This window comes from Arvicanthis niloticus, chromosome 8, assembly GCF_011762505.2.
Source record: "Arvicanthis niloticus isolate mArvNil1 chromosome 8, mArvNil1.pat.X, whole genome shotgun sequence".
Taxonomy (NCBI): Eukaryota; Metazoa; Chordata; class Mammalia; order Rodentia; family Muridae; genus Arvicanthis; species Arvicanthis niloticus.
In genome coordinates, this window is record NC_047665.1 from 7,921,236 (window position 1) to 7,948,434 (window position 27,199).

At 48.3% G+C, this 27,199-nt stretch overlaps 1 protein-coding gene and 1 long non-coding RNA gene across 5 annotated transcripts in view; one reads left to right on the forward strand and one right to left on the reverse strand.

Annotated features, from left to right (window-relative positions):
• Positions 1 to 5,433: 5,433 nt before the first annotated feature.
• Macroh2a1 (macroH2A.1 histone) overlaps positions 5,434 to 27,199 on the forward strand; it is a 60,593-nt gene continuing 38,827 nt past the window's right edge. For 3 of the 4 annotated variants that reach the window (XM_076938941.1, XM_076938942.1, XM_034510622.2), the window contains exons 1-2: positions 5,435 to 5,618; positions 12,069 to 12,285. In XM_076938941.1, coding sequence (XP_076795056.1) covers positions 12,114 to 12,285 — 172 coding nt within the window. In that variant the 5' untranslated portion in view covers positions 5,435 to 5,618; positions 12,069 to 12,113. Of the gene's footprint in view, positions 5,619 to 12,068; positions 12,286 to 27,199 lie in introns of all 4 variants that reach the window. The other variant, XM_034510621.2, reaches the window with a different exon arrangement.
• Positions 12,169 to 17,557, reverse strand: LOC143443243 (uncharacterized). Its single transcript, XR_013112033.1, has 2 exons — positions 16,083 to 17,557; positions 12,169 to 12,394 (listed from the first exon to the last, which is right to left on the reverse strand). It is a non-coding gene; the product is annotated as an uncharacterized LOC143443243 (long non-coding RNA).

Consider the following 27,199-nt stretch of genomic DNA (forward strand, 5'->3'; position numbering starts at 1 on the left):
AAAACCCTAACTAAGTAAGACAGATGTATAAGCCAAATAAACTCTTTCCTTCCCAAGATGCTTTGGCTATGATTATTTATCAAAGCAACAGAAAGAAAACTAGACATGGTGGATATGATATAAATGGGTAGAGTATCAGTGTTGTGCAATGAACTGTTGATACTGGAAGTCCTGCATAACTCAGGGAACCTGCATTTTCCAAATGACCATGAATAGATATTACCCAATCCTGTATGGCTAAGTACCAATGGACTGTAATATATCTGACATGAAAAGTTGACTCACTGGTTTCAGACTCAGCATTGTAATAACATTTAAGAAACAGTTACTTTTTATAGTTTGAGATGGCTTAGTGGTTAAGAGTACTTGCTGCTCTTCCAAAGGACCCAGGTTTAATTGCTAGCACCCACATTAGACAGCTCTCGGCTGCCTATAACTCCAGTTCTAGGGACTCTAATGTCCTCTTCCGGCCTCCATGGGTACCATGGATGTGGTACATACATATGCACTCAGGCACATACGTACACATAACATAACAAATACATCTTCAAAATATTATTGAATTTGAATGTAGGATTAAAAAGTATCTGCAATTATCTAAAAAGACTTTAAATCCTCTATTCCAAACATACATCTGCACAAAGCTGATTTCTCTTCATCAAAACTGCATATAGCGCCGGGCGGTGGTGGCGCACACCTTTAATCCCAGCACTTGGGAGGCAGAGGCAGGCGGATTTCTGAGTTCGAGGCCAGCCTGGTCTACAGAGTGAGTTCCAGGACAGCCAGGACTACACAGAGAAACCCTGTCTCGAAAAACCAAAAAACCCAAACCAAAACAAAAAACCAAAAAAACAAAAACAAAAAAAACCCTGCATATAGCAAATGACCAATACAGAAGACATGAGAATCTACAGGTGTTCAGAAGGACTTCAAAAGTACAACATAATGTCACTTTTCCTGCTAAGTTTTTGGTTGAAATAACTATTTTTATAATAGGACATTATTGTGTTATGTATATACTAGCTGATACGTTTTGTGACGAGGCAGCCTAATGCAGCAGGAAGGGTGCCTTAGCAGGCCCATGCTGAGGCATCTCCCCCGAGGTATCAGCCATAAGACAGGTCTAGTATAAAATGAAGTTTATTTGGGACGTGAGAAGGGGGTGTAGCGAAGGGAGCAGAGGTAGAGAAAGAGAGGGGACAGAGAAGGACAGAAAGGGAGAGGAGAGAGAAAGAAGGGAAGAGGCTAGCCAGGAACCATGGAGAGAGAGAGCACAAGGGAGGGGGAGAGAGAACAGGGAGAGAAAAAGAGAAAGAGGGAGAAGGGAAGGAGGGAGAGAGAGAGAGAGAGAGAGAGAGAGAGAGAGAGAGAGAGACAGACAGACAGAGGGAGAGAAAAGCCAGCCAAACAGTCACTTTATAGCAAGCCAGACCTGGCCTCTGCTATGTAACCGTTGGAAGGAGCCTAGAGGAAATGCTAACACTAACATTTTTCAACGAACACTTAATTGAATATTTTTCTCAGTTTTAGTTTCTAATGGTACTTTTTCTTTTTTGGCAGTGTAAGGGCTTGACTGTGGGGCCATGCACTTGCTCAGTGAGGTCTCTACCATTGAGCTACATCCTTAGACCTCACCAGAGAATGAATATACACACACACACATATATATATTCGCATAACAAGAACTCTTCAGGGTTGTCAGTAATTTTTAAGAGCATCAAGGGTTCTGAATCCAAATAGTTTGAGAGCTGTGGTTATAGGAAAACTCGCTGGTAAAATGCTCATGAAGGGCCATTAAGTTTAAAAGCAGGTGACGAGCAGTGGCGTGGAAATCTACACTTTTAATAGGAAGCAGATTTAGGAAGCCTGTATAACTTAGCACATGGCTCCAAACTCAAAGAGGAGCAGTCTTTCCTAGGGAGTGCTTACAGTGATTTCTTTTTTTTTTTTTTTGCCTTTTGAGCATTTTTTTTTTCCTAGTTTCCACGATGAGCACACATTTATCTTGCAATTGGAAAAAAAAAAAGCACAGTCTTTAAAAATTAAGAGAAGTAGTTTGTGAGTGTCCCTGAGCCAGCTGGGGAAGAGGGCAGGTCTCTGAGAAGGAGGATCCGATCTGAGCACGAGGTGAAAGCAGAGATGGAGGGGAGGCTTGTATTTACTAGCACAAGAGTGCTGTTGTATTCTTACTGTAGTCTGTGTGGATAGCACACTGGGGGCTCCAGGGCTGAAGATGGTACAAAGGGACTGCCGGCTCTAGCTTTACCTGCCCAGGGACTCAGAGGTCAGCCTGTGGCCTCCCTTAAACTCCTCCCCCTGCACCTTGAGCACTGTGTCTCAGAATTCAAAGCATTTCCATCTCTCCATCTGTCTGTCCCCCTGCCGCGTTCCCAGGACAGCATATCTTGATGGCCGATGTAAATAGATTAAGAAGCATCCAGATTAGTAAAGTATATCTTTGAGAGGCATAATCAACAAGGAATATCTGCCGTGAATTTGGGTGGATTCATACCATAGGTTAGGACTGAAAAGTGGGAGGAGCAATCCAGGGAGAGCACATGTCTTCTCTGCATCACAGGCATTGTGATGTGAGGGGCGCCATCATGCACGACTGCCGTGATGATGCTCTGGGATTGTGAGTTGGGATAAATCTTTCCTCTCTTGATTTGCTTCTTTCAGTTATTTAGTAGTAATGATGATGATGATGATGATGATGATGATGATGAAGAAGAAGAAGATATGACCAAGATGGTTTAAATGTCTTTACACCTGAGCTGTGGGAGGAATAATAAGGAGTTTGAAGATGTGGGCTGGACAACTCCTTGACTTCTGGAAGCGGAATTTAAATCTGTTAAAGGTTCACTTTATTCATATGCGTGCTCTGCCTGCATGGATGTCTGGGCACCACATGCATGCCTGGTGCCCGAGGAAGTGCTGAGCCTCCACGTGGGTTGCTGGGAATTGAACCCGGGTGCTTTGAAAGAACAGCAAGTGCTCTAAACCACTGAACTAACTGTCCAGCCCTGTAAGCAGAATTTAATAGGTGGTTCTGGTAGGAGCACAGAAGACCAGAATGGGAATGAACGTGGACAGCACACACTGTGCCTGTGAGCTTTCAGCTGAGAACAGTGACTTCACAGGAGACTGCGCCCATGTTTTTGACATGTTGTCTGTATCCTGAGACATAGAAGACTGAGTTTAAACAATTTATTAAACTGATGGAGGAGGACTCACGGCAGTATGGAAGTGTGGCATGGCTGTCACTCGATGCTTTAAGCCAGGTTTACAGTGAGCAACTGGAGAAAATAACAAGTAAGAAAGATCTGAGAAACTTGCAGTAGAAAAGTCAGTGTCAAACAGAGGCTGATAGAGATAGTTCCTACAGAACCAGCAATGAAACTAATGTTATGGTCAGGGTCACGACAATATGAGGAACTGTATTAAAGGGTTGCAGTGTTAGGAAGGGGGGACCACTGCTTTAGGGGCTCACAGTTAAAGAGTTTGCCTCTAGTCTCAAGGTTTAGACTTGAACTTTTGAACAACGTTGGAAATGCCAAGACCACTGAAACTCTTGTCTTTTGCTCTGAGATGATCCTGAACTTTTAGGACCCATGGGCAGATATTATGACTTAAAAATGAAATGGCCACCTTTACCCCAAGTTCACTGAAGGCATGGTCTTTAGCTGACTATATTATATTACTTGAGGAAGCCCTGGAAACTTTAGGATGTGAGTCCTAGTGGGAGGAGTTAAGTTACAGAGGCCTCATCAATGGAGTGTATATTGTCCTGGCTCCCTCCCTTAGCTTCCTGTTTGGCATGAGGTGAGCAGCCTCTATGGTGCACTCTCCCACTTTGACAGTCTGTTTTCCAATATGCCTTGATCACTGGAGTCATGGACTATGGGTTGAAACCTGAAGTTTAGTAATAATAAAATCATTTCCTTTTTAAATTGTTCATTTAATTTGTTACAGTGACAGGAAGTCTGGCTGTTTCCCCTCCATTTTTTGGACTCCATTTTCATACTCCATTCCATAATAGTTTTGAACATGCCCCTGTCTCTGCGTTTCATGCTTGGAATATTGCTCTCCTCAGTAACCCCAGGCTTGCTTGCTCCCTCTACTTCTTTAGGCCTTTTCATAATTGTTTCTTTCTTACTAAAACTCTTTTTTTAAAAGTTAGATTGACTTTATTTTATTATATGTGTTTGCGTGTTTTGCCTGTGTGTGTGTGTGTGTGTATGTGCACCACATGGTGCCTGGTACTCATGGACATCAGAAGAGAGCATTGGATCCGCCTCCTGTCCCCAGTGCAGTTATCAGGACCACAGGAATGCTGGGAACAGAATCCTGGTCCTCTTTAAGAGCACAAAGTGCTGTAAACACTGAGCCATCTCTCCAGCCTCAAGAGCATACCCTTGCTTCCCTTTCCTATTATTTTTTCCTACTGAATTTCCTCCCAGAATTTATAGCTTGTAATGTTCGATTTCTTTGTCTCTTGCCTTTCTTTTCCCACCAGACTGAACGCTCCGGGAGAGCAGGGGAGCTTGCCCGTTCTGTTTAGCATTTCACACTACACCCAAATTAATGCTTGGTGTGTAGAATGTCTTAGGCATTTACTTGAAGTCATGAATGTACGGGTGAGGGGCTCTAGACAGTGCTTTTCCCTGTTTTTAAAATGATGCGCAAGAGCTGGAGAGATGGCTCAGTTGTTAAAGGGTCACAAGCCCCCCAAACTGCTACTATTCTAGTGCAGCCTGGGTCTGGAGGAGAGTCTTTGGTTTTGTGGATGAACTTTGCTGCCCTTTCTCAAGCTGATACCCACCCCCCATCTTAATATATAATAAAAGTGTCACTGCTTAAATCAGTAAAAACCTGGAGCCAGTAGTCAACAAACGTTTGCTTGATGGAGGTAGCTAACCGATTCCATGAGCAAAGCAAGACCAGACTTTGAGGCCATTTCTGAAGAATCCCACTCATCAAGGGAGTTGAGATGCAGCAGCTGATCTTGGGGCACACAGCTGCTTGACTAGTACTTGTATTTAAAGACAGGGGGCCAGCTTGAGGCACGGAGTTTCTGCTGACTTGGGAGAAAAAGATCACTGGTAACAGCAATTGTCCTTCCCTCCCTCTTTGTGGACGACGCTACAGGGGACGAGGCGACGCAAGACACACAGTAGGTGGTCACTGCAGACGCTTGCGGAGCTGCGCTCCGGACAAGCATGTTTCTAAGGCCCGACCCCTGCAGCTCCCGCGCGCAGACCGGTGCCTGGTGGGCAGAAGGCTGGCCACAAGGCCTGGGTGCAACCGAGGCCGGCGCCGTTGGCGTCCGCCGCCCAGCGCAGGCCGGGGTCAAGGCCGGGGCGCCGAGTGGCGCGGGGAGGGGTGGCCGGACGCGCGAGGCCGGGAAGGGATGTGACGAGCGGCGCGCTGTGCATTGTGGGAATCCCGGGGCCGCCGCGAGTGGTTCCAGTTCACTGGTTCCAGCGGAGCCGGGCGGAGGGCGCGAGCGCGGGACGCGCGGGCGGGAAGCGAGGAGGCGTGGGCGGGCAGGCAGGAGTGCGGAGCGGACCGGCGCAAGCGGCCGACCGGGCTCGGGCCCCTCACCGTGCAGCCGCCCGGTAAGTGCCGCGCGGGCCTGGGAGCCGCGGGCTGCCGGTCCGCACCGTCCGGGCCCCGCGCGCCCTATTGCCGCGGCGCGCGGGGCGCTGCCTGGCGTCCGGAAAGCTCCGGAGGTTACCCTCGGGCCTCCGGCTGCCCGTAGTCCGCCGAGGCCCTGCCGGGGCAGCGCGCGGGTCCGGGTGGTTTTGTTCGGAAAGCAAACCCGGAAACCCAACTTCTCTTGGAGACGCACCCCTGCCGCCGCCGGGGCGCTTTGTGGGAAAGGGGCTGATCGGGTCCCCCCCCCCCTTCCCCGGCGGTAGAGCCAGGGATTGCGCGGGTCCGAGGGCACCGAGGCCCGGAGGCCGTGACCGGCCCGTCCGCCCGGGCCCGGAGCTGCTGTGCTCAGAGTTTACTTGCTCGTGCGCAGCCGGCCCGCGCGTGCCCTCCCGGGCACAATAAAGTGGGGCGCGAGCCAGGGGCCGTTGTGAGGCCGGCTGGTGGGGCACCCGCCGCGAGGCCTGAGCAGGCGAGGCCTGGGGATCACTCGCGGACGGAATCCCAGGCCGGGGCGGGCTGGAGAGGAGCCATGGAAGCCCCGCTGCTCTCGCTTGCCTTTTGTTTGCTTTGTGCTGGGGAGGTGTTATTTTTAAGGTGACTCCGGAAGGCCGTAGGCTCCCCGCGCGCCGCGCCGAGGGACAGCTGAGAAGAGAGTCTCTGGGGGTGGGGTGAGTAGAGATGGGAGCGCGGGATGCTGCTGGCGGTGTCACCTGACAACAGGTGTGCAAGATGCTGAGCCCCGCTCCCACTCCTGCAGAGACCGCCGATAACTCACTGCCAGGCAGGAGATTGCTTGAAAGAGTCTTAGAAGAAATGTAGGGGAAAGTGGTTTCTAGGTTTGGAAGAGAGTAACTTTTGAACAAGCAGTTGAGGCAGACCTCGGCTCCAACAATTAAAATCATTATGAAGTCTTTTGGAAGGCTTTAACGATCCAATAAAACAGCTTAGAAGAATAGACTGAGGAGTTCTCCTGCTCGGTTTCCCTCAGTGCTGATGCCTCTGTGGTTTGAGGTTTTACTGTTAAAAGAGAGGAAGTGTTTTGTTTGTAGACTGTGCAGCAGGGGGGGTCCCAGTTTTTAACAGTTTGTGCTGGAATGGAAGTCCTAACCTCACTAAACTTCCTGTTACCTGTAGGTTCACCTCTAGGTGTGCAGCCACAGAGGCCATTAACTCTGAAATGGACACCTCGTATCTGCTACTGGAGTTAATACAGCTTGTCCACAATTGACCAATTGAGCAAAAACAACTCGGCTCACACACACCCTCCGACTAGATCAACCTTTTCAACTTGTGGGTTTTTTCCCCCTTAAGGATAATGAATCTCCTGAACTTTAGAATTTTCCCCCTTTCTCATTTTGCTATGAGCTAGGTCATTGTTTTCATTGGTTGGCTGTTAAATGTTGATCCCTAGGTAAGGCACGGGGGAGAGGTGGGTGGACATTGTTTATGGCAGGCACTAATTTATGATGAGGCAGGGAGCGTTCACACTGTGTTATACCGAGAATGGTCTGGAAATTAACAGTGGTAACTTCCTCACTGACTGACTTTCTACCACATGGGCTAACTTTAGGGAGTGGTACAGTTCAGCCTGCCATTTCCTCTGGTCGTAGAAAGCCATTCTTTCCTCCTCTAGGGACAAGCTTGGAGCTGATGGTGCCCCAAGTCGATGAAAGATTTATTTAAGGAGAGAAACTACTAGCCTGTATGTGATGTCCAGAGGTTTGCAGTAGCATTTGGTTTTTGGTGGACTTTTCAGAGCCCATTAATGAAACATGAAATGGGAATGAATGGGGGTGACTTGGACCCTTACCTGTTAACCCCACCACCCCCCGTTCTGGAGACTTAGGGGCAGTGGCTCCTAAGTGCGGCTAAGTATATCAACCTCTCATTCTAAAGAGTCCTAGAACTTGCTTGCCGAGAGCAGTGCTGCCTGGTTGGTGTCTTGCAGTCCCTAGTATGTCCCAAAAATCTGTTCTGGCTTAGGACATAGTCATGAGCAAGAAATGCCCAGGCCCTGCCCTGGAGAACTGACTCCACATCAGTAGAGGACGGACAGTTGTGTTAGCGGGGTTGAACGCTACCTGGCATGGAAAGATCTAGTGGGGAGTTTGCTGGGCAAAGGAGGACATATGTGGACACGGTGACTGAGGCCCGAGAAACCACGTGTGCCAGTTGTAAAAGATAACCTGTGAGGTAAAGCTAGAGGCTCAGGGTGGCAGAATCTAGGGTCAGGCGAGGACAGGGGAAACTCCACAGAATCCCATCAGAACCTCGGTTGATCCTAAGAGCAACCAGGAACCCCAAAAAGCTTCTGAGCAAGAGAGGAGACGAGAGCAGTGCTCAGGCCGGCTCTCATTTAGTTGGGATCCCTGTTTAGCAGATACCTGGGAGCTTCAGATAGTTGGTCTGACCGAGCTCCTACTCTCTTAAGGTCACATTTTTTCCTAATGGCTTTTTAAAGGAGCCGTCATAGCACAACCTTTAGCAAGGAGAGGAGGTAAGTGGCAATGTTGCCTTTACAATTCAGGACTGGTCCCTCCATACAGTCCAGAAAGCACGGTGTCGTGTGCATAATCACGAGCCACATTTCAGGCCCCAGCTACGAGCTGGCATTTGCTTTTCTCCCACCACTAGAAATGGGACATGAGCAGCATCCATGTGCTCGAATCTCTTCTGTTTGCAGTCCCTCCTTTGGTTGCAGACGGCTTACTCTGTTTTAGTGTTTGATGGATGGAGAGATGTCTCTGTTCTGAGCCAGTCACAGCAGAGCTTGGCTTGTGTAGTATAGCCACACGCCTCTGGGGACATAGGAACAGTGCCAGTGTTGATATTCTAGCAGGACAGAAGTAAATGGAGATTGCTGCAGACAGGATCACCATCGTCCCCTGCAGAATGGACTGCCGTGGCCTATGCCTTTGCCTTGCCTTAGGGTCAGATTTGACAGGAAGGTGGCATGCATGTGGATACAAGCATTTATTTGGCTACAGGGAATAGAGCAGGTGGGCCTCACTGACAGTATTTTGGATTATAGATGAGATTCCTCCATACATACAGCTTCTCTGATGCAACTCTCTAGGAGACCTAACCAGTAACCTCCTTCAGAATCAACGTGCACGTATTCGTAGCTTAGATAATGAAGGCTTCAGAATTGATCATTCCCGTGGTTTGAGTGCCCCGACTGGTTACATGTACAGCCTACAACCTGCAGGCTGGATGCCTCCTAGGACAGCTCTGAATGTAGCCCAGCTTCACACTGCACTAGTGAAAATGTTGGTCACCCCTGACCATAGAGCAGCTGTCTCTGCTCCAGCATCCGTGGGTCAGTGTCCAGGCGTGAAGAAGGGAAGCAGTTTCCTCTGGCTGGTGTTACTCAGACAGTGCCGAGAAGAAGGTGAACAGGGTCAAAGATGTCCACAGCCGGAACCCTTTGTGTGACTTGTGTCTCGGCCATCAGAACCTTTTCTTCTGGGAACTCCTAAGGTGGCACAAACTCCCCTGACTTCTGATGGTCTCAGCTTTCACAGCAACTTGACAGATGGGTCTTCAAATGGGTGTTATGGGATAACCCCAGAGAAGACTCCAGACTGATACCCCAACAGCCATGGCTATGAGTCCTTGGCCTTTGGACGTGCTGCTCTGCTCTCCACTGATGGGAACTTGTATATTGTAATAGCAACCAAACAACCACAAAATAGCAAGTAAGGTTACAGAAGTGAACAGGGCAGATTGGTTTGGGACACTAAGACAGCTAAGAAAACAGATGTCAGGGATACAATGTAGCAAGTGTTGAGGTGTATATAAATCTAGACTGGTGAACAGGTTAAAAGGGAAGATTGGAGAAGCAGTTGAAGAGAATACAGAATTGAAAAGGATCAATGCATATAATGTATTAGAGAGGGAGCTGGCAGAGGGAAATTATTATATAAAGATTTATGTATTTATTTATTTATGTATGTATTTATTGCTGGGTTCCTGAAGCTGTATCAGTGATAACTGATTCAGTCAGTCTCAAAGGAAGCTCTAGATGCTGGTAATAAGATTGGCGTCATCATAAGAACTGTGTTCATCAGAGCTGACCTAGCCAGGATGTCAGTAGGGACAGAAAGCATAGCCATAGCAGATTCCATCATGGGGAGCCCCTTGATGGGCTTGTATCAGCCATGGAAGACACAGGCACCACTAGGTGGGACAGCAGGTCAGGGAAAGGTGCATGAGTCCAGGGAGATGTGGGGCTAAGGGTGGAGTAGGAGGGAGGTGATTCAGGAGTGGTGGGCCTGTGGCACATCCCTACAGTACTCCCTTCAGGAGCACTCCCTACAACACTGTACAGGACTGCCTGTCCTGTCTGCCCCTCTCACGGACTCCTCACCAGCAGCTTCCTGGCTCCATCTGTGCTATGAGAACAAATGTTCTCTGTAGTCACACCTTGCTTGTCAAGCAGCTTGAAGTTGGAGAATGCCTCTTCTCATGTCCTGTTTCTCCAGCACACACGGTTCATGCTGCTGTGCTCAGCGTATAGACGAAGGAGCTGCAGAGTGAGATCCTATGTCCCGGCACCATGATGAGATAGCTGAGGCAGGCTGTTTTATTAAGAGGTTGTGGATGTAAGAGGTTAAGGGCCCGCAACTGGTGGTGGCCTCCTTCCTGTTAAGAGTCCTGAGGTGGCGTAGAGCATCACATGGCATGGTACAGGGATTGTGCGTGTGCATGCATCTGTCTATCTTAAAATTTTTTCTCCTTTAAAGCCAGCACAGTTCAATCATGGAGACCCTGTCTTTGACTTTGCCTAATCCCAGTCATTTACTGAAGACACCACCTCCAATCCATTGCCAGATTAGTTTTCTGTTCTCCAAACATCTGGATGGTATGCTAATGGAAGCCTCAGACACAGAAACCACAGTAACTAACAGCAAAGGGGTGTGACTCAGATCTCCTAGAGTGGGTGGATCTTCACATCCTAGGATGCTCTTAGTGAAGGGGTGGCCAGGATGCAGTGGTAACTAGGTACAGTCTTTGTGCCTTTAGAGTGTCTGGGACCCTCTATGCACCTATCCTTTTGGGTAACGAAATACAACACCCTCCTGTATGGTGAACCCAGCAAGGACAGACCTACTTCTCTGGCCAAGTCTGGCCATAGCTTGTCAGTAGTGCCCTGACAAGAGGCTGAGTGCTTCCTTGGGAAGTCACCATGTCCAGAATGGAGAACTGTCCTCCCCTCAGATCAGGCTGCATGTAGGACACAGGTTACACTGTGCTTGCCACTCAGACCCTGGGTTCAAGGTTAGCTTTCAAAGTGGTTTGTCATAGCCCCCTGGGCCAGATGGCTAGAGTGCATTTTCCCAACCTCTTTAGTATTACATGCGGATATGTAGCTGAATGCTGGCTGATGGGTCATGATCAGCAGTGCTGTACCCATCTTCAAGCCTGGTCCCAAAAAATCTATGTTATCCTCCCTGATGTTTCCCCTTCCATGGCAACAGTGGGAATCAGGAATTGAAGATCACTAGCTTTTTGTTATGGAGACTTTCTGTCAGAGAAGGAAACAGAAGGAAAGTCACTCTTTAAAGAGTGAGCGTGTATAGGACTTGCCAGGTCCCGGAACTCATGGCTTCTGGCAAACACTGCTGTCCACAGAGGCTGCCTATACACACTCACAAGTCTGGGGGACAGCCGGTCTGTGCATCTGTCTTAAAGGGGTTGAGCTGTTGGTGTCATCCCCGACCACAAGCGGCTCCTGTTGAAAGGGGAAAGATACCAGCCTGTGACATCTGGCTCTTGCCTGTCAACGGTCAGGGTCCTAGTGTAAGAACCCAGCCTCTGGCTGTATGTCCCGTTTTAGGTGGAAGCCGTGGCTTTCTTCCCATTTTATTACAGATTTATTATTCCCAAGTACATAAGGATGAAGTTATTAAAGAGGTATAGAACATAACAAAAATCATTATTTTTTTTATGAAAACATTATTGAATTATGTATCTGTTAGATCAGTGTCCAGTATATACTGGCAATAATAATTAAGTCGTTGAATTAATGATGCAATAATCAAAATTATGCTAAGTTCAATAGTTTTTATGATTATTTAATACTAGCATTGTAGACTTTAATTTTTCAAAACCTACTTTATTATTTTTACACCATGAGGCATAAAAGCAAGACACATAAGAGCAGTCATTGTCAGTATAACATTTAAATGGAAGTGACCAATAAAATTGATATCACAGGATAAAATGTGCAAGACTGTACATTTTGTTTGCAAGGGTCAGACGGCTCCAGCTAAGCACATAAGTGACTCGGCAGGCTCAGTAGCTGCCTGCTGTGTCTGTCGTCTGTTCCTATGAAAAGACCGTAGTATACCTGGGAAAGGGTAATGAGCTGTCTCCAGTGGCCCTGACTGTGTGTCCTGCCTTCACAGTGAGCTTGCTGATCTGTTTCTGGGGCCGTCGCCGCCGCCATCGCCATGTCAAGCCGTGGTGGGAAGAAGAAATCCACCAAGACCTCCCGGTCAGCCAAGGCTGGGGTCATCTTCCCTGTGGGACGGATGCTGCGGTACATCAAGAAAGGCCACCCTAAGTATAGGATCGGAGTGGGGGCACCTGTGTACATGGCTGCTGTCCTGGAATACCTGACGGGTGAGTGTTCCTGAACCAGCAGCAGGCATCAGGGCTTGGATGTGGTGGGTCTGTGAGCTTTCCAAGGACCACCAGGATCTCTTCCTGCTTAGAGAAGCTCTTTAAATCTCTGGAAAATACAGAATAGAACAGAAATTGCTTTTACCCGGATCCAGGAGTTGCTAACGTTTTACCTCAATTACTTGATTATACCACACACACACACCTCCCACACACATATACACACACTATTTTTGTGTACAGATTCTTCTGTATCTTTGGCTGTTAGGTACCTCATTTTCAAATCTTCAGAGTTACCTTAATAATGTCGCCTATGACTTCGTATTTCTTTCTCAATTCAGGATCCATTTCAGTATCTTATGTTGGCGTGTCCATCAGGTTTGCCTCGTCTTGTCTCATCCTGAGGGACTCTCCAGGTTTTAGTTTTCAAGTCTTTCTGTAGCACTGATGCTTTAAAGTGCCCGTGTTAGCTATTGTGCTGATTGTTCTTTGGTCCGGGCTGCTCTCATGATAGGAGATTTAGGCCTTGCTTTCCAGGCGAGGCAGGGGTGGTGTTGACTGTTGCTCTGCACCTGGTGTGGGCTTGTCATGTCTCTCGTTCAGCTGCAGTGGTACCCGTACATCTCTTCCACAGGACGCTTTCACCCACAGTCTCTAGTCTCCCAGAACAATCCTACCGAGAGCCCCTAAGACCATGATGGTTATGTTGAACAAGGGTTGAAGGTTTGGGTATTTATTTATTTATTTATTTATTTTTGGGACAAAGTCTCATGCAGCTCAGGTGTCTTAGTTAGGGTTTTACTGCTGTGAACAGATGCCATGACCAAGACAACTCTTATAAGGACAACATTTAATTGGGGCTGGCATACAGGTTCAGAGGGTCAGTCCATTATCATTAAGGCGGGAACATGGCAGCTTCCAGGCAGGCACGGTGCAAGAGGAGATGAGAGTTCTACATCTTCATCTGAAGACTGCTAGGAGAAGACTGGCTTCTAGGAAGCTAGGATGAGGGTCTTAAAGCTCATGATGCACCTACCCCAACATGGCCACACCTCCTAATAGTGCCACTCCCTGGGCCAAGCATATACAAACCATAACACCAAGTTATCTTCAAACTCTAAAGAGCTGAGGGTGACCTTGGACCTTGAAACCTGTAGTGGTTATGAACTAGACATTTTTCTCATTTCTTTCATTCTGTATTTCTTAGGTGACTTTTTTTTTCCTGTCAATTGGATGTTCATACCCCTCCACCACCCTTGGTTCTTCCCTTCTTACTTTTTGTGCTCTCAGTATTGGTTCATGATTGCTTGACTGGGTGCGCCACTCATGCCATTGCTCATTTTAATGCTCAGGTGGTCCCCGGGAGTAGGAAAGCTGGTCCTTATATTCCTGGTCCGTGACCCCATGGCTTTCTGTGCTTCCTTTTCAGCTCAGTGGGATGCCTTAGTCTCACCACGAGCTTTCCTTGTCCCAGTCTTGGAATCCCCCGCTTCTCAGAGGCCTGTGGTCCTTCCCACAGATCTGATCTTATATTGTTCCCATTGTGGGCGACAGGCTGGGCAGGGACAGATACTGTCCCTGTTTTTAGTGAGGAGAAAACCAGGCCTCAATGCATAAAAGGACTTGCCTGGTCTGTACATGTCCTTTAAGGGGCTCAGAAGGCCCCAGGTGCTGCTGTCTTTTGTAAGACATTGATTAGATGGCATTGATTAATTGGGTAAGCTTCCTGGGTATCAGGAAGAAGCTCCCCTGGTTCTTGTGGCTGTCTCTCCTCTAAGAGAAAGAAGAGATTTAGCAAGACAGGGCACCTCTTGTAAACCAGCACAGCCAGTAGCAGGGTTGCTGGACGGCTTCTGGACTGCCCAGACCTCTCACCCAGCAAGCCTCAGGTCTCCCTGAAGCAGACACAGTCATGAGGGAGGTGACAGTCTCATGATCATTAAGCCTTAAAGAGTAGTCATTTTGTTGGAGTCATGAGAGGTTTGCACATATTTGGGGACTTTTGACTTTCTGCTTGGGACGTATGTTCACCGGTGAGAAACGTATGAGCTAGGCATGCTTCTCCCTGTACAGATGAGGAAAAAAGCAGCTTGGTGGAAGTGGGGAGTTCAGTTAGCTTACAAGATTGTGATCCTTCCAGGGAAAGCATGGCAGGAGTGAGAGGAGCAATGGAGATGTGGAGTAACATTGTTTGCTGGCTTGCTTCCAGGTCTGTATTCAGCTACCCTCCTTACATAGCCCAGGCCCACCTGCCTAGGGATGGCACTGCCCACAGTGGGCTGGGCTAGGAGTGGCACAGTGGGCTGGCCTTATACATCAATTAGCAATCAAGAGAATGCCCCCACAGACATGCTCACAGGGCAGTAGTCTGTCGGAGTCGGTTCCTTAGCCGGCTCCCTCTTCCCAGGTGTATCAGGTTGATAACCAAAGCAGACCATGGCACCTGGGGGACAATGTATACCACTGGCAATCAGCCAGAGAGGCGGGAGGTGTGACTGGATACAAAGCAGGGGACTCTAGTTTCAGGTAGCAGTTTAAACGCATTGTGACCTAGCGTGAGTCACTCAACCACTCTGGGCCCACTTTCCTTACAGCTCAAATGGAGACAACGATCCATGTCACACTAATTCCAAGCTCTTTGAGTGCCAGAGGGGCTTCCTTAGAGCAAGATGGGAAAGCTGTCGTATTGGCCTCCTAACACCACCATGCCCGCCCCTGCTACCAGGGAGCTCACAGACACTCTCATTAGGTTAAATGCAGCGTGAGATTTCATCTCTTCCCTTTGGCGTCCTCTGTTCTGTTGGTGAGGTGTCCTTGCTCCGGCATCTGCAGTAGCCGGAGTGTCCGTATAAGTCTCTGTCTTATGAATCTGAGCCCAGTACTTAGAGGAGATCAAGGTGAAGATCCTTTTGCATGGGTCTGGAGACCTTGACCCGGTTGCACCTACCCTGGTCCCTCTTAGCTCTGGTCAGCTTGGGTCTAGTCAAGATGAGCCTCAGGGATTGTGCTGTGACACAGGGCAGGTGCCAGAGGTGCTCATGTAGCAGGCCCCCACTGTGACCTGTGATAGGTCTGGTATAGACCCACCCCCACTCCAGAGAACTTTGGTCCAGAACAGGTACAGGTCAGTGATGGGCGGTGAGGAGACAGGACTGTGAGGCAGAAGTGGGACTGAGCCAGTGCCAAGAAATGTCTTCTGGAGGACATTGTTAAGTTAAAATGTCCCTGCATGTCTGGTTCCCTGCCCTCCCTACAAAGAGGTTGCAGACTTAAATAGTAGCACCGGCCTTGGGGTGGCTCTGGGGATATCCATTTGAAAGATGAATCAGTCTCCTACCTTCGGAAGGTCTGGAGGCTTGAGGGGCAGGGCATAGAACCTTATGTAGCAGGAAGGATGTCCCTCTGCAGCCTACCGTATTAGTTGTCTTGTCTCTGAGACAGGAAACTGACAAAATGACTTGAGGAAGGGCACATTATTTTGGTTCACAGTTTGAAGGTAGGGTTCACCATAGCAGGGGCATGGTGGCAGGCTGAGAGAGTTGCTCGCACTGTGTCCACAGTCAGGAAATATGAATGCTGGAGCCCAGCTTGCTCCCTCCTTTTTACTCAGCCCGGGACACCAGCCCATAGGAAGTTACTGTGTAGGGTGAACCTTCCTACCGTAATCAACCCAGTTTAGGGTTTTACTGCTGTGAACAGATGCCATGACCAAGGCAACTCTTATAAGAATAACATTTAGTTGGGGCTGGCTTACAGGTTCAGAGGTTCATCCCAGCTGAGCTCCCTTTTATACATACCCAGAGGAGTGTCTCCCGGGTGATGATAGCTCCTGCTGAGGTGACAGTATTAACCTTCACACTGGTCCTTGAGCTGCTTTACTGTCTGTGTGAGGAGCATCACAGTCCTGCCGAAGTTATCAAGAGTTATGATGCAGAGGTAGAAGCAGCCTGCAGAGCTTCCAGAGGTTCTATTCTGAGGCAGCTGGGTTGCCACTTCCCTTAAGCATCGTGAGAGGGGCTGTCCTTGTTCACTGTGACTTGCTGTTCTTCTGACTGATCCACCCACTTAGGTCTCTCCAGGCCTAGGCCTCAGCTCTGACGTAAAAGGCCAAGAGCCCAGCCCTGTGAGCTTCCACATGACCTGAGAAATCCCTCAAGGTTTCTAAGAATGTTTCTGAACTCAAGACATAGCGAGTGTCTTAGTCAGGGTTTTACTGCTGTGAACAGATGCCATGACCAAGGCAACTCTTATAAGGACAGCATTTAATTGGGGCTGGCATACAGGTTCAGAGGTTCAGTCCATCATCATCAAGGTGGAACATGGCAGCATCCAGGCAGGTATGGTGCAGGAGTAGCTGAGAGTTCTACATCTTCATCTGAAGGCTGCTAGCAGAAGACTGACTTCCAGGCAGCTAGGATGAGGGTCTTAAAGCCCACGCTCACAGTCACACACATACTCCAACAAGGCCACACCTCCAAATAGTGCCACTCCCAGGGCCAAGCATAGTCAAACATAACAGGGGGCCTTCAGCACCTGACAAGAGGGTTTAGCATGTGGGCATCTTGAGGTATCCAATGATGGAGGCTTTTGGAGGAGAATCCAGAAAGATCCCTAGCCTCCTGGCTTCCCAGCCAAGAGCTAAGAGCAGCCCCATCTATTGAGAGTGCTGGGTACACTGATACTGCCGCTGAAACATTAGCTTGTCTTTCACATTAGACAGTCAGCAACAGACAAAACAAAAACAAAACAAATAGGTATTGACCCAGGAACAGTGAGACAATTAAGGACAGATTCTGCAGAGCCACCATCTTGACTCCGCCGGCCAGGAGCCTGCCCTGGCACTCAGGTGCCAGAGCAGGTCTCGGCGGTTGGCATCAACGGTTTGTAGGCACAAAGCTTGGCTCTGTGAGGGCAAAAGTGGCACCTTTGGTAATAGTTACCTCTCTGAACTCTTCTCTAGTCTAAGACCAAAAGCTGTTGGCCTCTGCTCATAAACTCTTGCTAGTAGCAGCAGGGAATTGAGAGGAAAAATAGACGTAATTGCCAGTGCTTTTCTCTCTCAGAGCCCTTCATTGCCAAGGCTTGGAGCTCATTAACTCTTCGTGAACCAGAGAGAAAAGAAAGGAAAAGAATTAAAGTCATTTACATGGATAATATGCACAGGCACACTCACACTCATAGTGTCTCTCTCTCTCTCTCTCTCTCTCTCTCTCTCTCTCTCTCTCTCTCTCACACACACACACACACACACACACACACACACACACACACACACACTGGTCAGGCCTGACCACCTGTCTCAACAACTCCACAAGTATTCATGCATACTTATATGCATACACATATACCTATGCATGCATGCATTTATATACATTCATATATATATATAATATCTATAATATATATATATATGTGTGTATATATATACATACACACACACACACACACACACACACACATATATATATATATATATATATATATATATATATATATATATGTATTTGGATGGATGGGCCCGAGTCCCCCAAGCCACCACTTTATTTCTTTTCTCTGCCCTTTCTATAGGGTCTTAGAAGAAAGTTCTTGAAAGTTACCTTATAGATAAAATGTTACACAAAAGGGGAGTTACAGAAGGATGTTCAAAGCAGTGTTTCATTCAAGCTCATTACAAGTTCAAAGCAACAGTTTCACATGGCCTTGTCTTACCATAGTGCACACCTGTGGCTTTATCCTTGGACCTGACCTAGAATGAACGTTTTCCTTGATCACAAATTTGTCCCAAGCCTATTTCTCTTCTTATTGCAATTTATAAAAGCGCATTGTATTCCTTTACTCTCTCTCTCTCTCTCTCTCTCCCTCCCTCCCTCCCTCCCTCCCTCCCTCCCTCCCTCCCTCCCTCCCTTCCTTCCTTCCTATTCTATGAGGAGAGTGCACATTCTGTTCTTGATGCTAACTTTATTATATCTTTCTGGCAAACCAACTGAAACTATCTCTTAAAACTTTCTTCCTAAAATTATTTGAATCAAATTAGGAATTCTACAAAATCATTAATTCATTTAAACAGTATTAATTCATGAAAAGTTCATCTTTAAGTTGATCTGCAGGAAATCTGCCCAATAGGGTGGGCTGATGCCCAGGAATCATTAGACTATGTGATAGTGGCAAGAAAAGGCATATCAATAGCAAGAAGCCATCCTGAGGTGAAGTCTCTTGGGACATTGCCTCTCAGAGCTCATCCATCGTAAGCCATGCAAAAATGGTGGGCCATCTCCAGGAAAGTCATCTGTTAGCCATGGCCTCTCCTAGATGGCTCCTGACGGACTTCTTGGAATTGGGGACCTTAAGAGAAAGCTTTATTTTATTTTGAGCCATGTATTTAGGGTGTGGGAGTGTGTGTGAATGTGAATGCAGGTGTCTGCAGACGCCAGAAGAGGGAGGACATTAGATCTCCTGTCGTTGGAGTTGTAGGTAGTTGTGAACTGCCTGACATGGGGGCTGGGAACCAAACTGCCCTCAGCAAGAACAGCAGGCACTCTTACCTGCTGCACAGTTTCTAGCTCACTGAGGAACTTTGTGATGAATGACACTTTAAAGACATTTGACGCTTGCTGTAGTCCCAGACAACCATAGAGCCTCTCCCTGCTCAGTGGTGTTGACGGTGGGAAATACGATGTAAGAAATGGGACTCAGGGACTGAAGGGATTGGATGGCTCAGAGGGTAGAACACGAGCTGCTTTCCCAGCACCCACATGGCAGCCCACAGCTGTCTGTAACTCACATATCAGATCTGGTGCCTTCAAGGGCACTGGGTATGCTCGTACTGCACAAACATGCAGGCAGAACACCCACCCAGGCATATAAAATAAAATTTGTATATATTTAAAAACAGTTATAAAAGGCATAGGACATTACTTGTGGTCCCCTGGAATTTCTGTTGGTATTGAGGTGACATGTAGTATAGTTTCTGTAATCAGGGAATGACCAGATTCAGGCTCCTTTTTAAAAAACACATACTGGAGTCGCTGAATTCCCAAAGCAAAGAGATTTGAGGTGTAGTAGACCCAACGCTTTATCATAGGCTTTCAAGAAATACCTATATGAGTCGGGTGTGAGGGCGCAGGCGTGAGGGCAGACACCGTCCTGTAATTTCAGCACTGGAGGCAGAGGTGGGGTATTACTGTGAGTTCAAGGCCAGCCTGGTCTACATAGCAAGTTCTAGGACAGCCAGGGTTACACAGAGACTCTGTCTCTAAAAAGGAAAGAAACAAAGAGAAGGAAAGGGAGAGGGAGAGGGGAGGAAGAGGGAGAAGAAGGAAAAGGGAAGGGAAATACCTATAAGAAAGCTTTGCTATGACACAATCAGGGACACCAAGCCTAGAAGAGGTGACATCTAAGAAGGGCTAAATTAGGAGACACGAAGTGTCACCTTAAAGAATGAACCATGGCTTGATAATGATCCTCCTAGCTTCTCCTAGGAAGACTCAGCTCTCCTCCAGGGAGAGCCTGTGGTGTCCGTAGTGTTGTGAGGTTGTATGCTGATGCTGTGTGAACCACTCCCATACCGAGCTAGGGAGGGACCTAGAGCTAGTTACCAGGACTGGAAGCTTGCTCTGAAAGGAAGAGAGAACAGGCCCCATTCTTTCATGGTTAGACTACTTCCCTGTTTGTGTCAGACACCTTGTTATGTAATCTGGTCACATACCTGTTCTATACTGAACTTTCCAGTGACTTAAGTCTGTGTGCCAAAATGAAATCTACCAGTTAATGATGCCATGCAGCTAAGCAGAATGGAAAGTGTTGGCTACCAGCTCCCAAGATAAACCTTCCCCCACAGAATCACTGAGTCAAAGCTGGGCTGTTTAAAAACCTATGGTCACAGTGTTATATGGATCTTGTATGATCAGGCAGTGGCCTATAGCTTTTCTCTCTTGCTTGGATCGAATCTATAAAATGTATAAAATGATGAAGACATCGTCAGTATTTGTGTATTGCTAATCCCCTACTTTTTTTGTTACATTTCCCAAGCACCCCCTAACATTCCCTCCCCCCCATACACACAATATTTCAAATATTGGTGCTCCTCTCTCCTCTCATCCCTGGCCAGAGCCTTCCCATGTCCTCTCATGGTCAATGCTACAGTTGAGGTACTTTGGCTAATGTTACGAAGTTTCCAGGCTAGCAACAGAGAAGCAGTGTGCATCTGTGTGTCTGTGTGTCATTGTCCCTTCCCCTGTGATCTGATGGCCATTGCACAGCCTGAGTGAGATTCAGCTCTTGGGCCTGCCTGCACTAAACCCCAGGTACAACATGGCTGTCAGGTGTGTTTCTACCAGCTGGGTTTGGCTGACAACATGGTCATCCTCACCCATACAGCTTCTGGTCTCTAGCTAAATGTTTTGTATCCCTGTTGGTCAGCAAGCCACTGTCAGCTCCCACCCCGTGTCTTATGTAAAGGGGAGAGACCACTCTCCAGCAGCAGCAGACCTTGCTATGCACAAGTGCCTGGCAGCTAGTGACTATCACAGTTGTCACTTCTGATACAAAAAAGCCTGTGAACTTTGAAGATTAACGTAGGCCAGGCCTGCAGTTAACCTGTCACTTTCCTTGAAAATGAATCCCAAGTCTCTTTTCTGCTTTCCTTTCTGGGACACCACAGTGTGTCCTGAACTTACACAGCTAAAAATAGAGCAGAAAGAGGAATACATTTGGGCTGAGCTCTGCGAAGCTTCACAGGCCTTGGAATGCCTGCATCCCTTGTCTGCATGATCGCTCATGACACTATGTTCTTCAAACGCAACACCAGACTCATTTTTCTTAAAACAGAAATGAGAAGCCAAAATTTGTAAGGAGTCGGGGAGGGTGGGGGAAGGCTGCCGGAAGAACAGTGGCCGCTGAAGTTGACCGTTCACTGTGCAGGATGCATTTGGATGCATCTTTCCTTTCCTGGCTTTGTGAGTATTGAAAGTTCAGGAGGCTGAGATTCTCTTGCAACCCCAGAGTCCAGAGGGAGCAGCTAGCGCTGCTGTCTTCTGTGTGCAGCAAGGAGGAGTCCTGGTCTGCTTATCACCAAGGCAGACTGTCAGTGGTCTCTGTTGGTGACACATTATAGTCTTACACAGTGACCTGTCAAGGGATTAAAGAGATTAAGGAACTGTGACTACCTGTGACCTGCCGGTCCCTCAGTGTCCCGAGGGGATGGATTGACGCAGGGAGCCCTAGAACAAGTCAGTTCAGCACTGCTTCCCTAACACCTAAGAGAGGTGTTAGCAGCTAATGGATTCCATTGGGGTATGCTCTGGGGATAGAGGGAAGAGCCTGGAAGCCAAGGGTGGGCTGCACCCCACTTGTAGAGGTGCAGCAGGGCTGGAGGACTGGCCTCCTCCACTGCACATGTGGGCCAATAGGCGCTTGTAGCATCTTGAAATGTGTTTTGGGTTCACAAAGCACATGGGATGCCCTCAGAGGACTTTCTTCATCTGGGATCTGTATCTGTTGATGGGGAATACTCCCAGGTTGTTTGGAAACTTGACGATGTCTCAATCTGTCTCTATAGATGACAGATTTAGCATGTGTTAGTATTTCATTCCACCTCCCGCCTGTTAATCTTACTGTTTTCCCCTCATCTTTTCTGGACTTTCTAGATAGCACTTCTGCCTGGGATAGGTGCCCCGAGTCTTTCCTCCATTCTAGTCCTCCGTTACATACCATGATATGCAATCTGTGATTCAGCCAGTAAATTCATGTTGTAAAAAAAAGGTGTACATGTGCCACAGGGAGGTAGAGGTTAGAGGACTTCTGGGAGTCAATGTTCACTGTCAGTGTTTCACTTCTGCTGTTGACTGTGTACTCCAGGCTGGCTGGCCTGTCAGCTTCTGGGTGACTTCCTCTCTGCCTCCCATCTTCCTCAGGAGTCCATCACCTGTGGGCTTTTCTGTGGGCTCTGGGGTTTGAATTCAGGTCATCAGACTGTGTAGAAGATGCTTTCGCCACCGAGTCGTCTCCCAGCCTGGGCCACAGCAGGTACATTTCACCTGTGGTGCGCCAGTTCCTCTTAAGTTCTGCTGGAGCTCTTAACACAAGTCGGCTTGTTTCTATTCATTTATTTTAATATAACTTCTTGCTTTTACTTCATTTCTGATTATCATTATATTCAAATACATTTATAGTTATGGTATAGTTAAATAATAATATGAAATCTTTTTAAAAAAGATTTATTTTAATTTTATGAGTATGGGTGTTTTCCCTCTATGTATTTATGTATGCATGTATGTATGTAAGTATACTATATATTAAATTCCTGTGGAGATCAGAAGATGAAGTCTGATCTCTTAGAACTGAAGTTACAGATGGTTGTGAGCCCCGTTGTGGGTGCTGGGAACTGAACCCAAGGTTCTCTGTCACAGGAGCAGGCAGTGCTCTTAGCGGCTCCAGCCCTGATTGAAAGTCCCTGTTTAGAGCACACACACTTGCTTTATGCTTACTTATTTTGTATGTGTGTACATGAGCACGCTCCTCTGGGATGTGCCTGGAGGTGCCCAGACAACTTTTGGGAATTAGGTTCCTGAGACTGAACTTGGGTTACAAGGCTTGCTGGCAAGAGCCTTTCCCTGCTGAGCCGTTGATCCAGACATGCTCTGAAACAGTTTGTTGCACACATTATGCACGCAATGCATTTTGGGTATCCTCCCGTCCATCTCCTTTCTCATTTCTCTCCCCCTTCCGCTGAGCTCCAGTCCAACAGGCGTTCCTCTGACAGTCAAACTTTTTTGGTTTTATGCACCTCTGATGTGTATCAGGGCTGTCTGTGTGAGGGTGGGTGGAGTTATTTACATCTCTGAAGAAAATGCCTCTCCCTTCCCAGAAGGCTCTGCTTTTAATGGTTTCAGTTTTAATTTCCTTACTTTGAAGAGTTTGGAATTTACCTGATATATGGTGTAAGAAAGATCAGTGTTGTTTGATGCGGTAAGCTGGTTGTTCCAGCACAAGTAATCAAACCTTCCATCTTTCCCTTCTGGGGAGAAAAGGACCCTTTCTAGACCCCTTTTCTGTTTCACTGGCCTGCACTGTTGTAAACTTCTCCTTGTGGTGGTTTCTCATACCCAGCGGCAGCCATTGCCTTGCCTTTGGTTGGCTTTGTTTCCTTTGGTAAGTAAATACTCCCATGGTAAAACCCATGAAACGAAGAATATCCAGTGAGGCATGGCGTCTCCCAGCTCTGTCTACCTGGTTCTCCCTGGGTTTTATAGATGCACTTTTTGAAGTTACTCTTTTCTTTTAGGATTCCTGAGTAAATACAGAAAATGAAATGGAGGAATAAACCAGTGTGCCAGGAGGATGGCAGCCACACGGGTGTGCATGGGCTGCCTTAGTTGGGAGAACCTGAGGATCTCTAATCAGCCCTTACCCCCTCACACCCTTACCCAAGCTCAGTCCTCTTCCAGGACTGTGAGACAGGGCTTGCCAGCCTCTTGGGCCCAGCCTGGCCTGCTTTCCTCTGGGATGGCAGTGTTCCTCACATTATGCTGCACTGTATTGAGAGGCTGTGTTCTAATATATGAAACCAGGCCAGGACCTTGGAGAACATCCTATGTGTGTGCCTTTCACACTTCCTGACCACACCAGTGCTCAGGCTTCTCATTCAGGTATTCATCTGGAATGACCTACTTGTGAAAGACTCACCAAGTGCACAAGCTGAGTGTCCCATGTGTCAGCCATATCAAAGGCCACCTGTGATAGACTTGGGTAAACATTTATCTGTCATCTTTATAAACCTGATACCACTGCTGAAAGTCAGTATCTCCATTTACTGAGAAGACGAGGACAACTTATCCAACCAAGGCAGCAACATTCTCCCTGCCTCCATCCCTACGTGCAACATTCTCCCTGCCCTCCCATCCCTACGTTAGGCCTCAGTGGTCCAGACTCAGAGACTGGTCTGTGGTGATATTTTGAGACTATCAGGCAAGTGCTTTCCAGCATGGAGCAGTTTATGTTTGTTGAGCACTTAACTGTGTGCCAGGTACAGGGAAATGTTTTACGTTGGGCAGCTTACTGAATCCACAAGTGACCGAGTCTCCTCAGAGCTGTCACAGTAACTCCTCTCCCACAGAGCAGCTCCTACACTGGTTCTGCTGGACTCCAGGACTGCTAGTCCACTTTGCACTTCCTTGTTTCAAGCAGCCCCTGGGCACCTCAGGAGGACTAGTATGTGCCCAGACTTTGTTCTTAGTGAAGCCTCAACCTGAGGGGACAGGCTCCAGAGCAGTCACAGGAAACTACCAGTGTGTGCCTGGGACCTGTGTGGGCTGCAGACTGCAGGATGACAGGTACAAGGCCAAGGGTGAGAGAAGTTCAGAGCATTTGTGGGAAAGGGTGTGGCCAAGGAGGGGCTGGTCCTGGGTGACCTGTGCTGGGGTTTCAGGAGGACCTGGCCAATGCTGGCAGATGCAGAACAAGCAGCCAGGAGCTTCAGGAGCCCCATAGGCCTCAGAGCTGGAAGGCTTGCCCAAGCAGGTGTATAAGGTTGTGTTGCTCAGCTGTGCTGGGAAGAGACTTCTGGACAAATATCTATTTGGCCCCTCAAAGAAGGGGGTGTAGAATGGGGTTCTGGGTGCACATAGAGCTTGTGCAAATGCTCAGACAGTGGCCCCAGAAGCTGTGGTCCCTCTTGGGGTCCCTTCTTTTGCAGCGGTCTGCTACTTCGGTTACCTCTAGAAGCCCTCGAGTGACCTAAAGTTCTCGCTGTGAGAAGGCTGCACTGGCTGCAAGGCGGAGGCTGTGTTTAAGTCAGAAGTCTGCGGTCAGTGTGGATGGCACCGAGTGGCCTGCTTTGTGCTCACTCTTGTTTAGATTTCTTCCCATGTCTCCTTGATTCGCTGCTGACCCTGGCTCCCCACGGCCATGCCACCTGTGTGTATCAAAGCCATGGCCTCCACAGCAGTGCACAATTGGCTGCCCTGTGCCTGGTTTCCCTCTAGAAGTCCGTCTGGGAAGTGGTGCCAAGCGGGGGCTTTTGAACCCAGCTTCCTCTTCACATTATACTTTTTAAATCATTTCATTTCGACAGACATCCGATTCACCCTTCCCGGGCTGAATTAAGAACAAATGGCCGTGGCTTTCCATACTGAAACAAGCATGCACATTAACCATCTTGTAAACTGATCAAGAGACCTTGAAAGTAAGCAGTTGGTGTGCAGAGGGCCCTGACCGCCAGGCACCAGCCATGGCTGGGCTGGACCAGCTTCCCAGGCCACCTCCCTTTCCTCCTCCTCTTCCTCCTCCTCCTCCTCCTCCTCCTCCTCCTCCTCCTCCTCCTCCTCCTCCTCCTCCTCTTCCTCCTCCTCTTCTTCTTCTTCTTCCTCTTCTTCTTCCTCTTCCTCTTCCTCCTCTTCCTCCTCCCCCTCCCCCTCCCCCAGCTCCTCAGCAGCTGGCTCTAGCTCTCCCCTGCCATGGTGCCCCCTGCTGGGGTCAGATGAAAGTCCCAGACCCCATCCCAGTGCAAGTGAGGCTGCCTGTGCGGCTGCCTGCTGGGTGGGGTGCTGTGCTCCATCAAGGCAGGTCTGGCAGGATGAGGTTAAGGGAGTTCAAGTATGCTTCTCAGACATATGTAAACTGTTAAGTGTAACAGCGAAGGACAACTGCTGAGGAGGGAGCCCCAGGTTCTCTCTTGCTTTTTCTTCTCATGCACATCTGTTCACCCAGTTACTCCGATGGAAGGAACCCTAGTGTTCAAGGCTGTGTTACTGCTGTGTCGTCCCACTACCCACCCCCACCCCCTTCTCCCTCCTTCCCCTCTCCATAAGGGTATTGTAGTAAGCAGTAACCTGCATTTACTAGGTGTTTTACTTAGTAACACAACCTTTACAAACACTGTTTGACAGAATGGGAAACTGAGGCTGGGTGTTGTCTCGGCCACAGCAAATAACAAGAGCTAGGGTTCAAACCTCTGAGCCGACAGCGGTGCGTTTGCATTTGCGCTCATGGCTGCCACCCTTCACCTCAGGCCAGCTGGAGGTACCAGAAGCTACGTGCGCAAAGGTGAATGAGGGCATCCTGGGAGAGGAGCTGCTGGAGCACAGAGATTGATGGCAGGTTACAGTGAGGCGGTACTAGCCAACAATCCAAGTGTCTTTTTTCTGTTAGTGTGCATGTCAAATGTCTCTACTCTGACATGTGCAAAGTGAGTGTCCAGTGGAATAGATTTTAGAGACTCCAAGTTAGGCTACAGTTCTGTCTTGTTGGTAGTCTTTGTGGGACTGGACCAGATGCCGCCTGGTTCTCGGAACTGAGAGCAAGGATGAGCTTGAGCGGCCTTGTAGGAGGCAGAAGAGTGGCTCACTCTTGTAAGACTGTCCAGTGCCTGTATAGCCTTTACTCCAGAGAATGCCCCAAGCCCAGGGCAGGAGTGGGTGCTGGGACAGGCCAGCAACAGGAAGCTTAACTGTGGCAGAGCTGCAGCCAGGGGACAACCCTGCTGGCTACAGTCTCCCCTACCTCCCTGCCCTAGCTCTGCTGGCTATAGTTTCCCCTACCTCCCTGCCCAAAGGCAGGGTAGAAACAGTGGATTCTGTGGTGGACGTGGCTGTAGACACTCCAGGCCACTGAGGGGATTGGAGGGGGCCAAGGTATGGTCAGGACAGAGGAAGTTCTTAGCAGTCACCCTCCAATTGGGGTTGATTGGGTTAAGGCCTTCCGGAACGGTGTCCCAGGGCTGAACTTAGTGAAGTCAATGGAGGGGCAGGGAATCAAAAGAAATACAATAAACAGATTCCCTGTCATGTTGCTGGCTCTGTAGCAGATATCTGTGTTCTCCCTGGGATTACGTGAACATTTGCTTTCTTTGATTCCTGATTGTTATTTTCAATCTTTCTTTCATTAGACGAGATGCTTCAAACGTTGTGTAAAAGCCCCA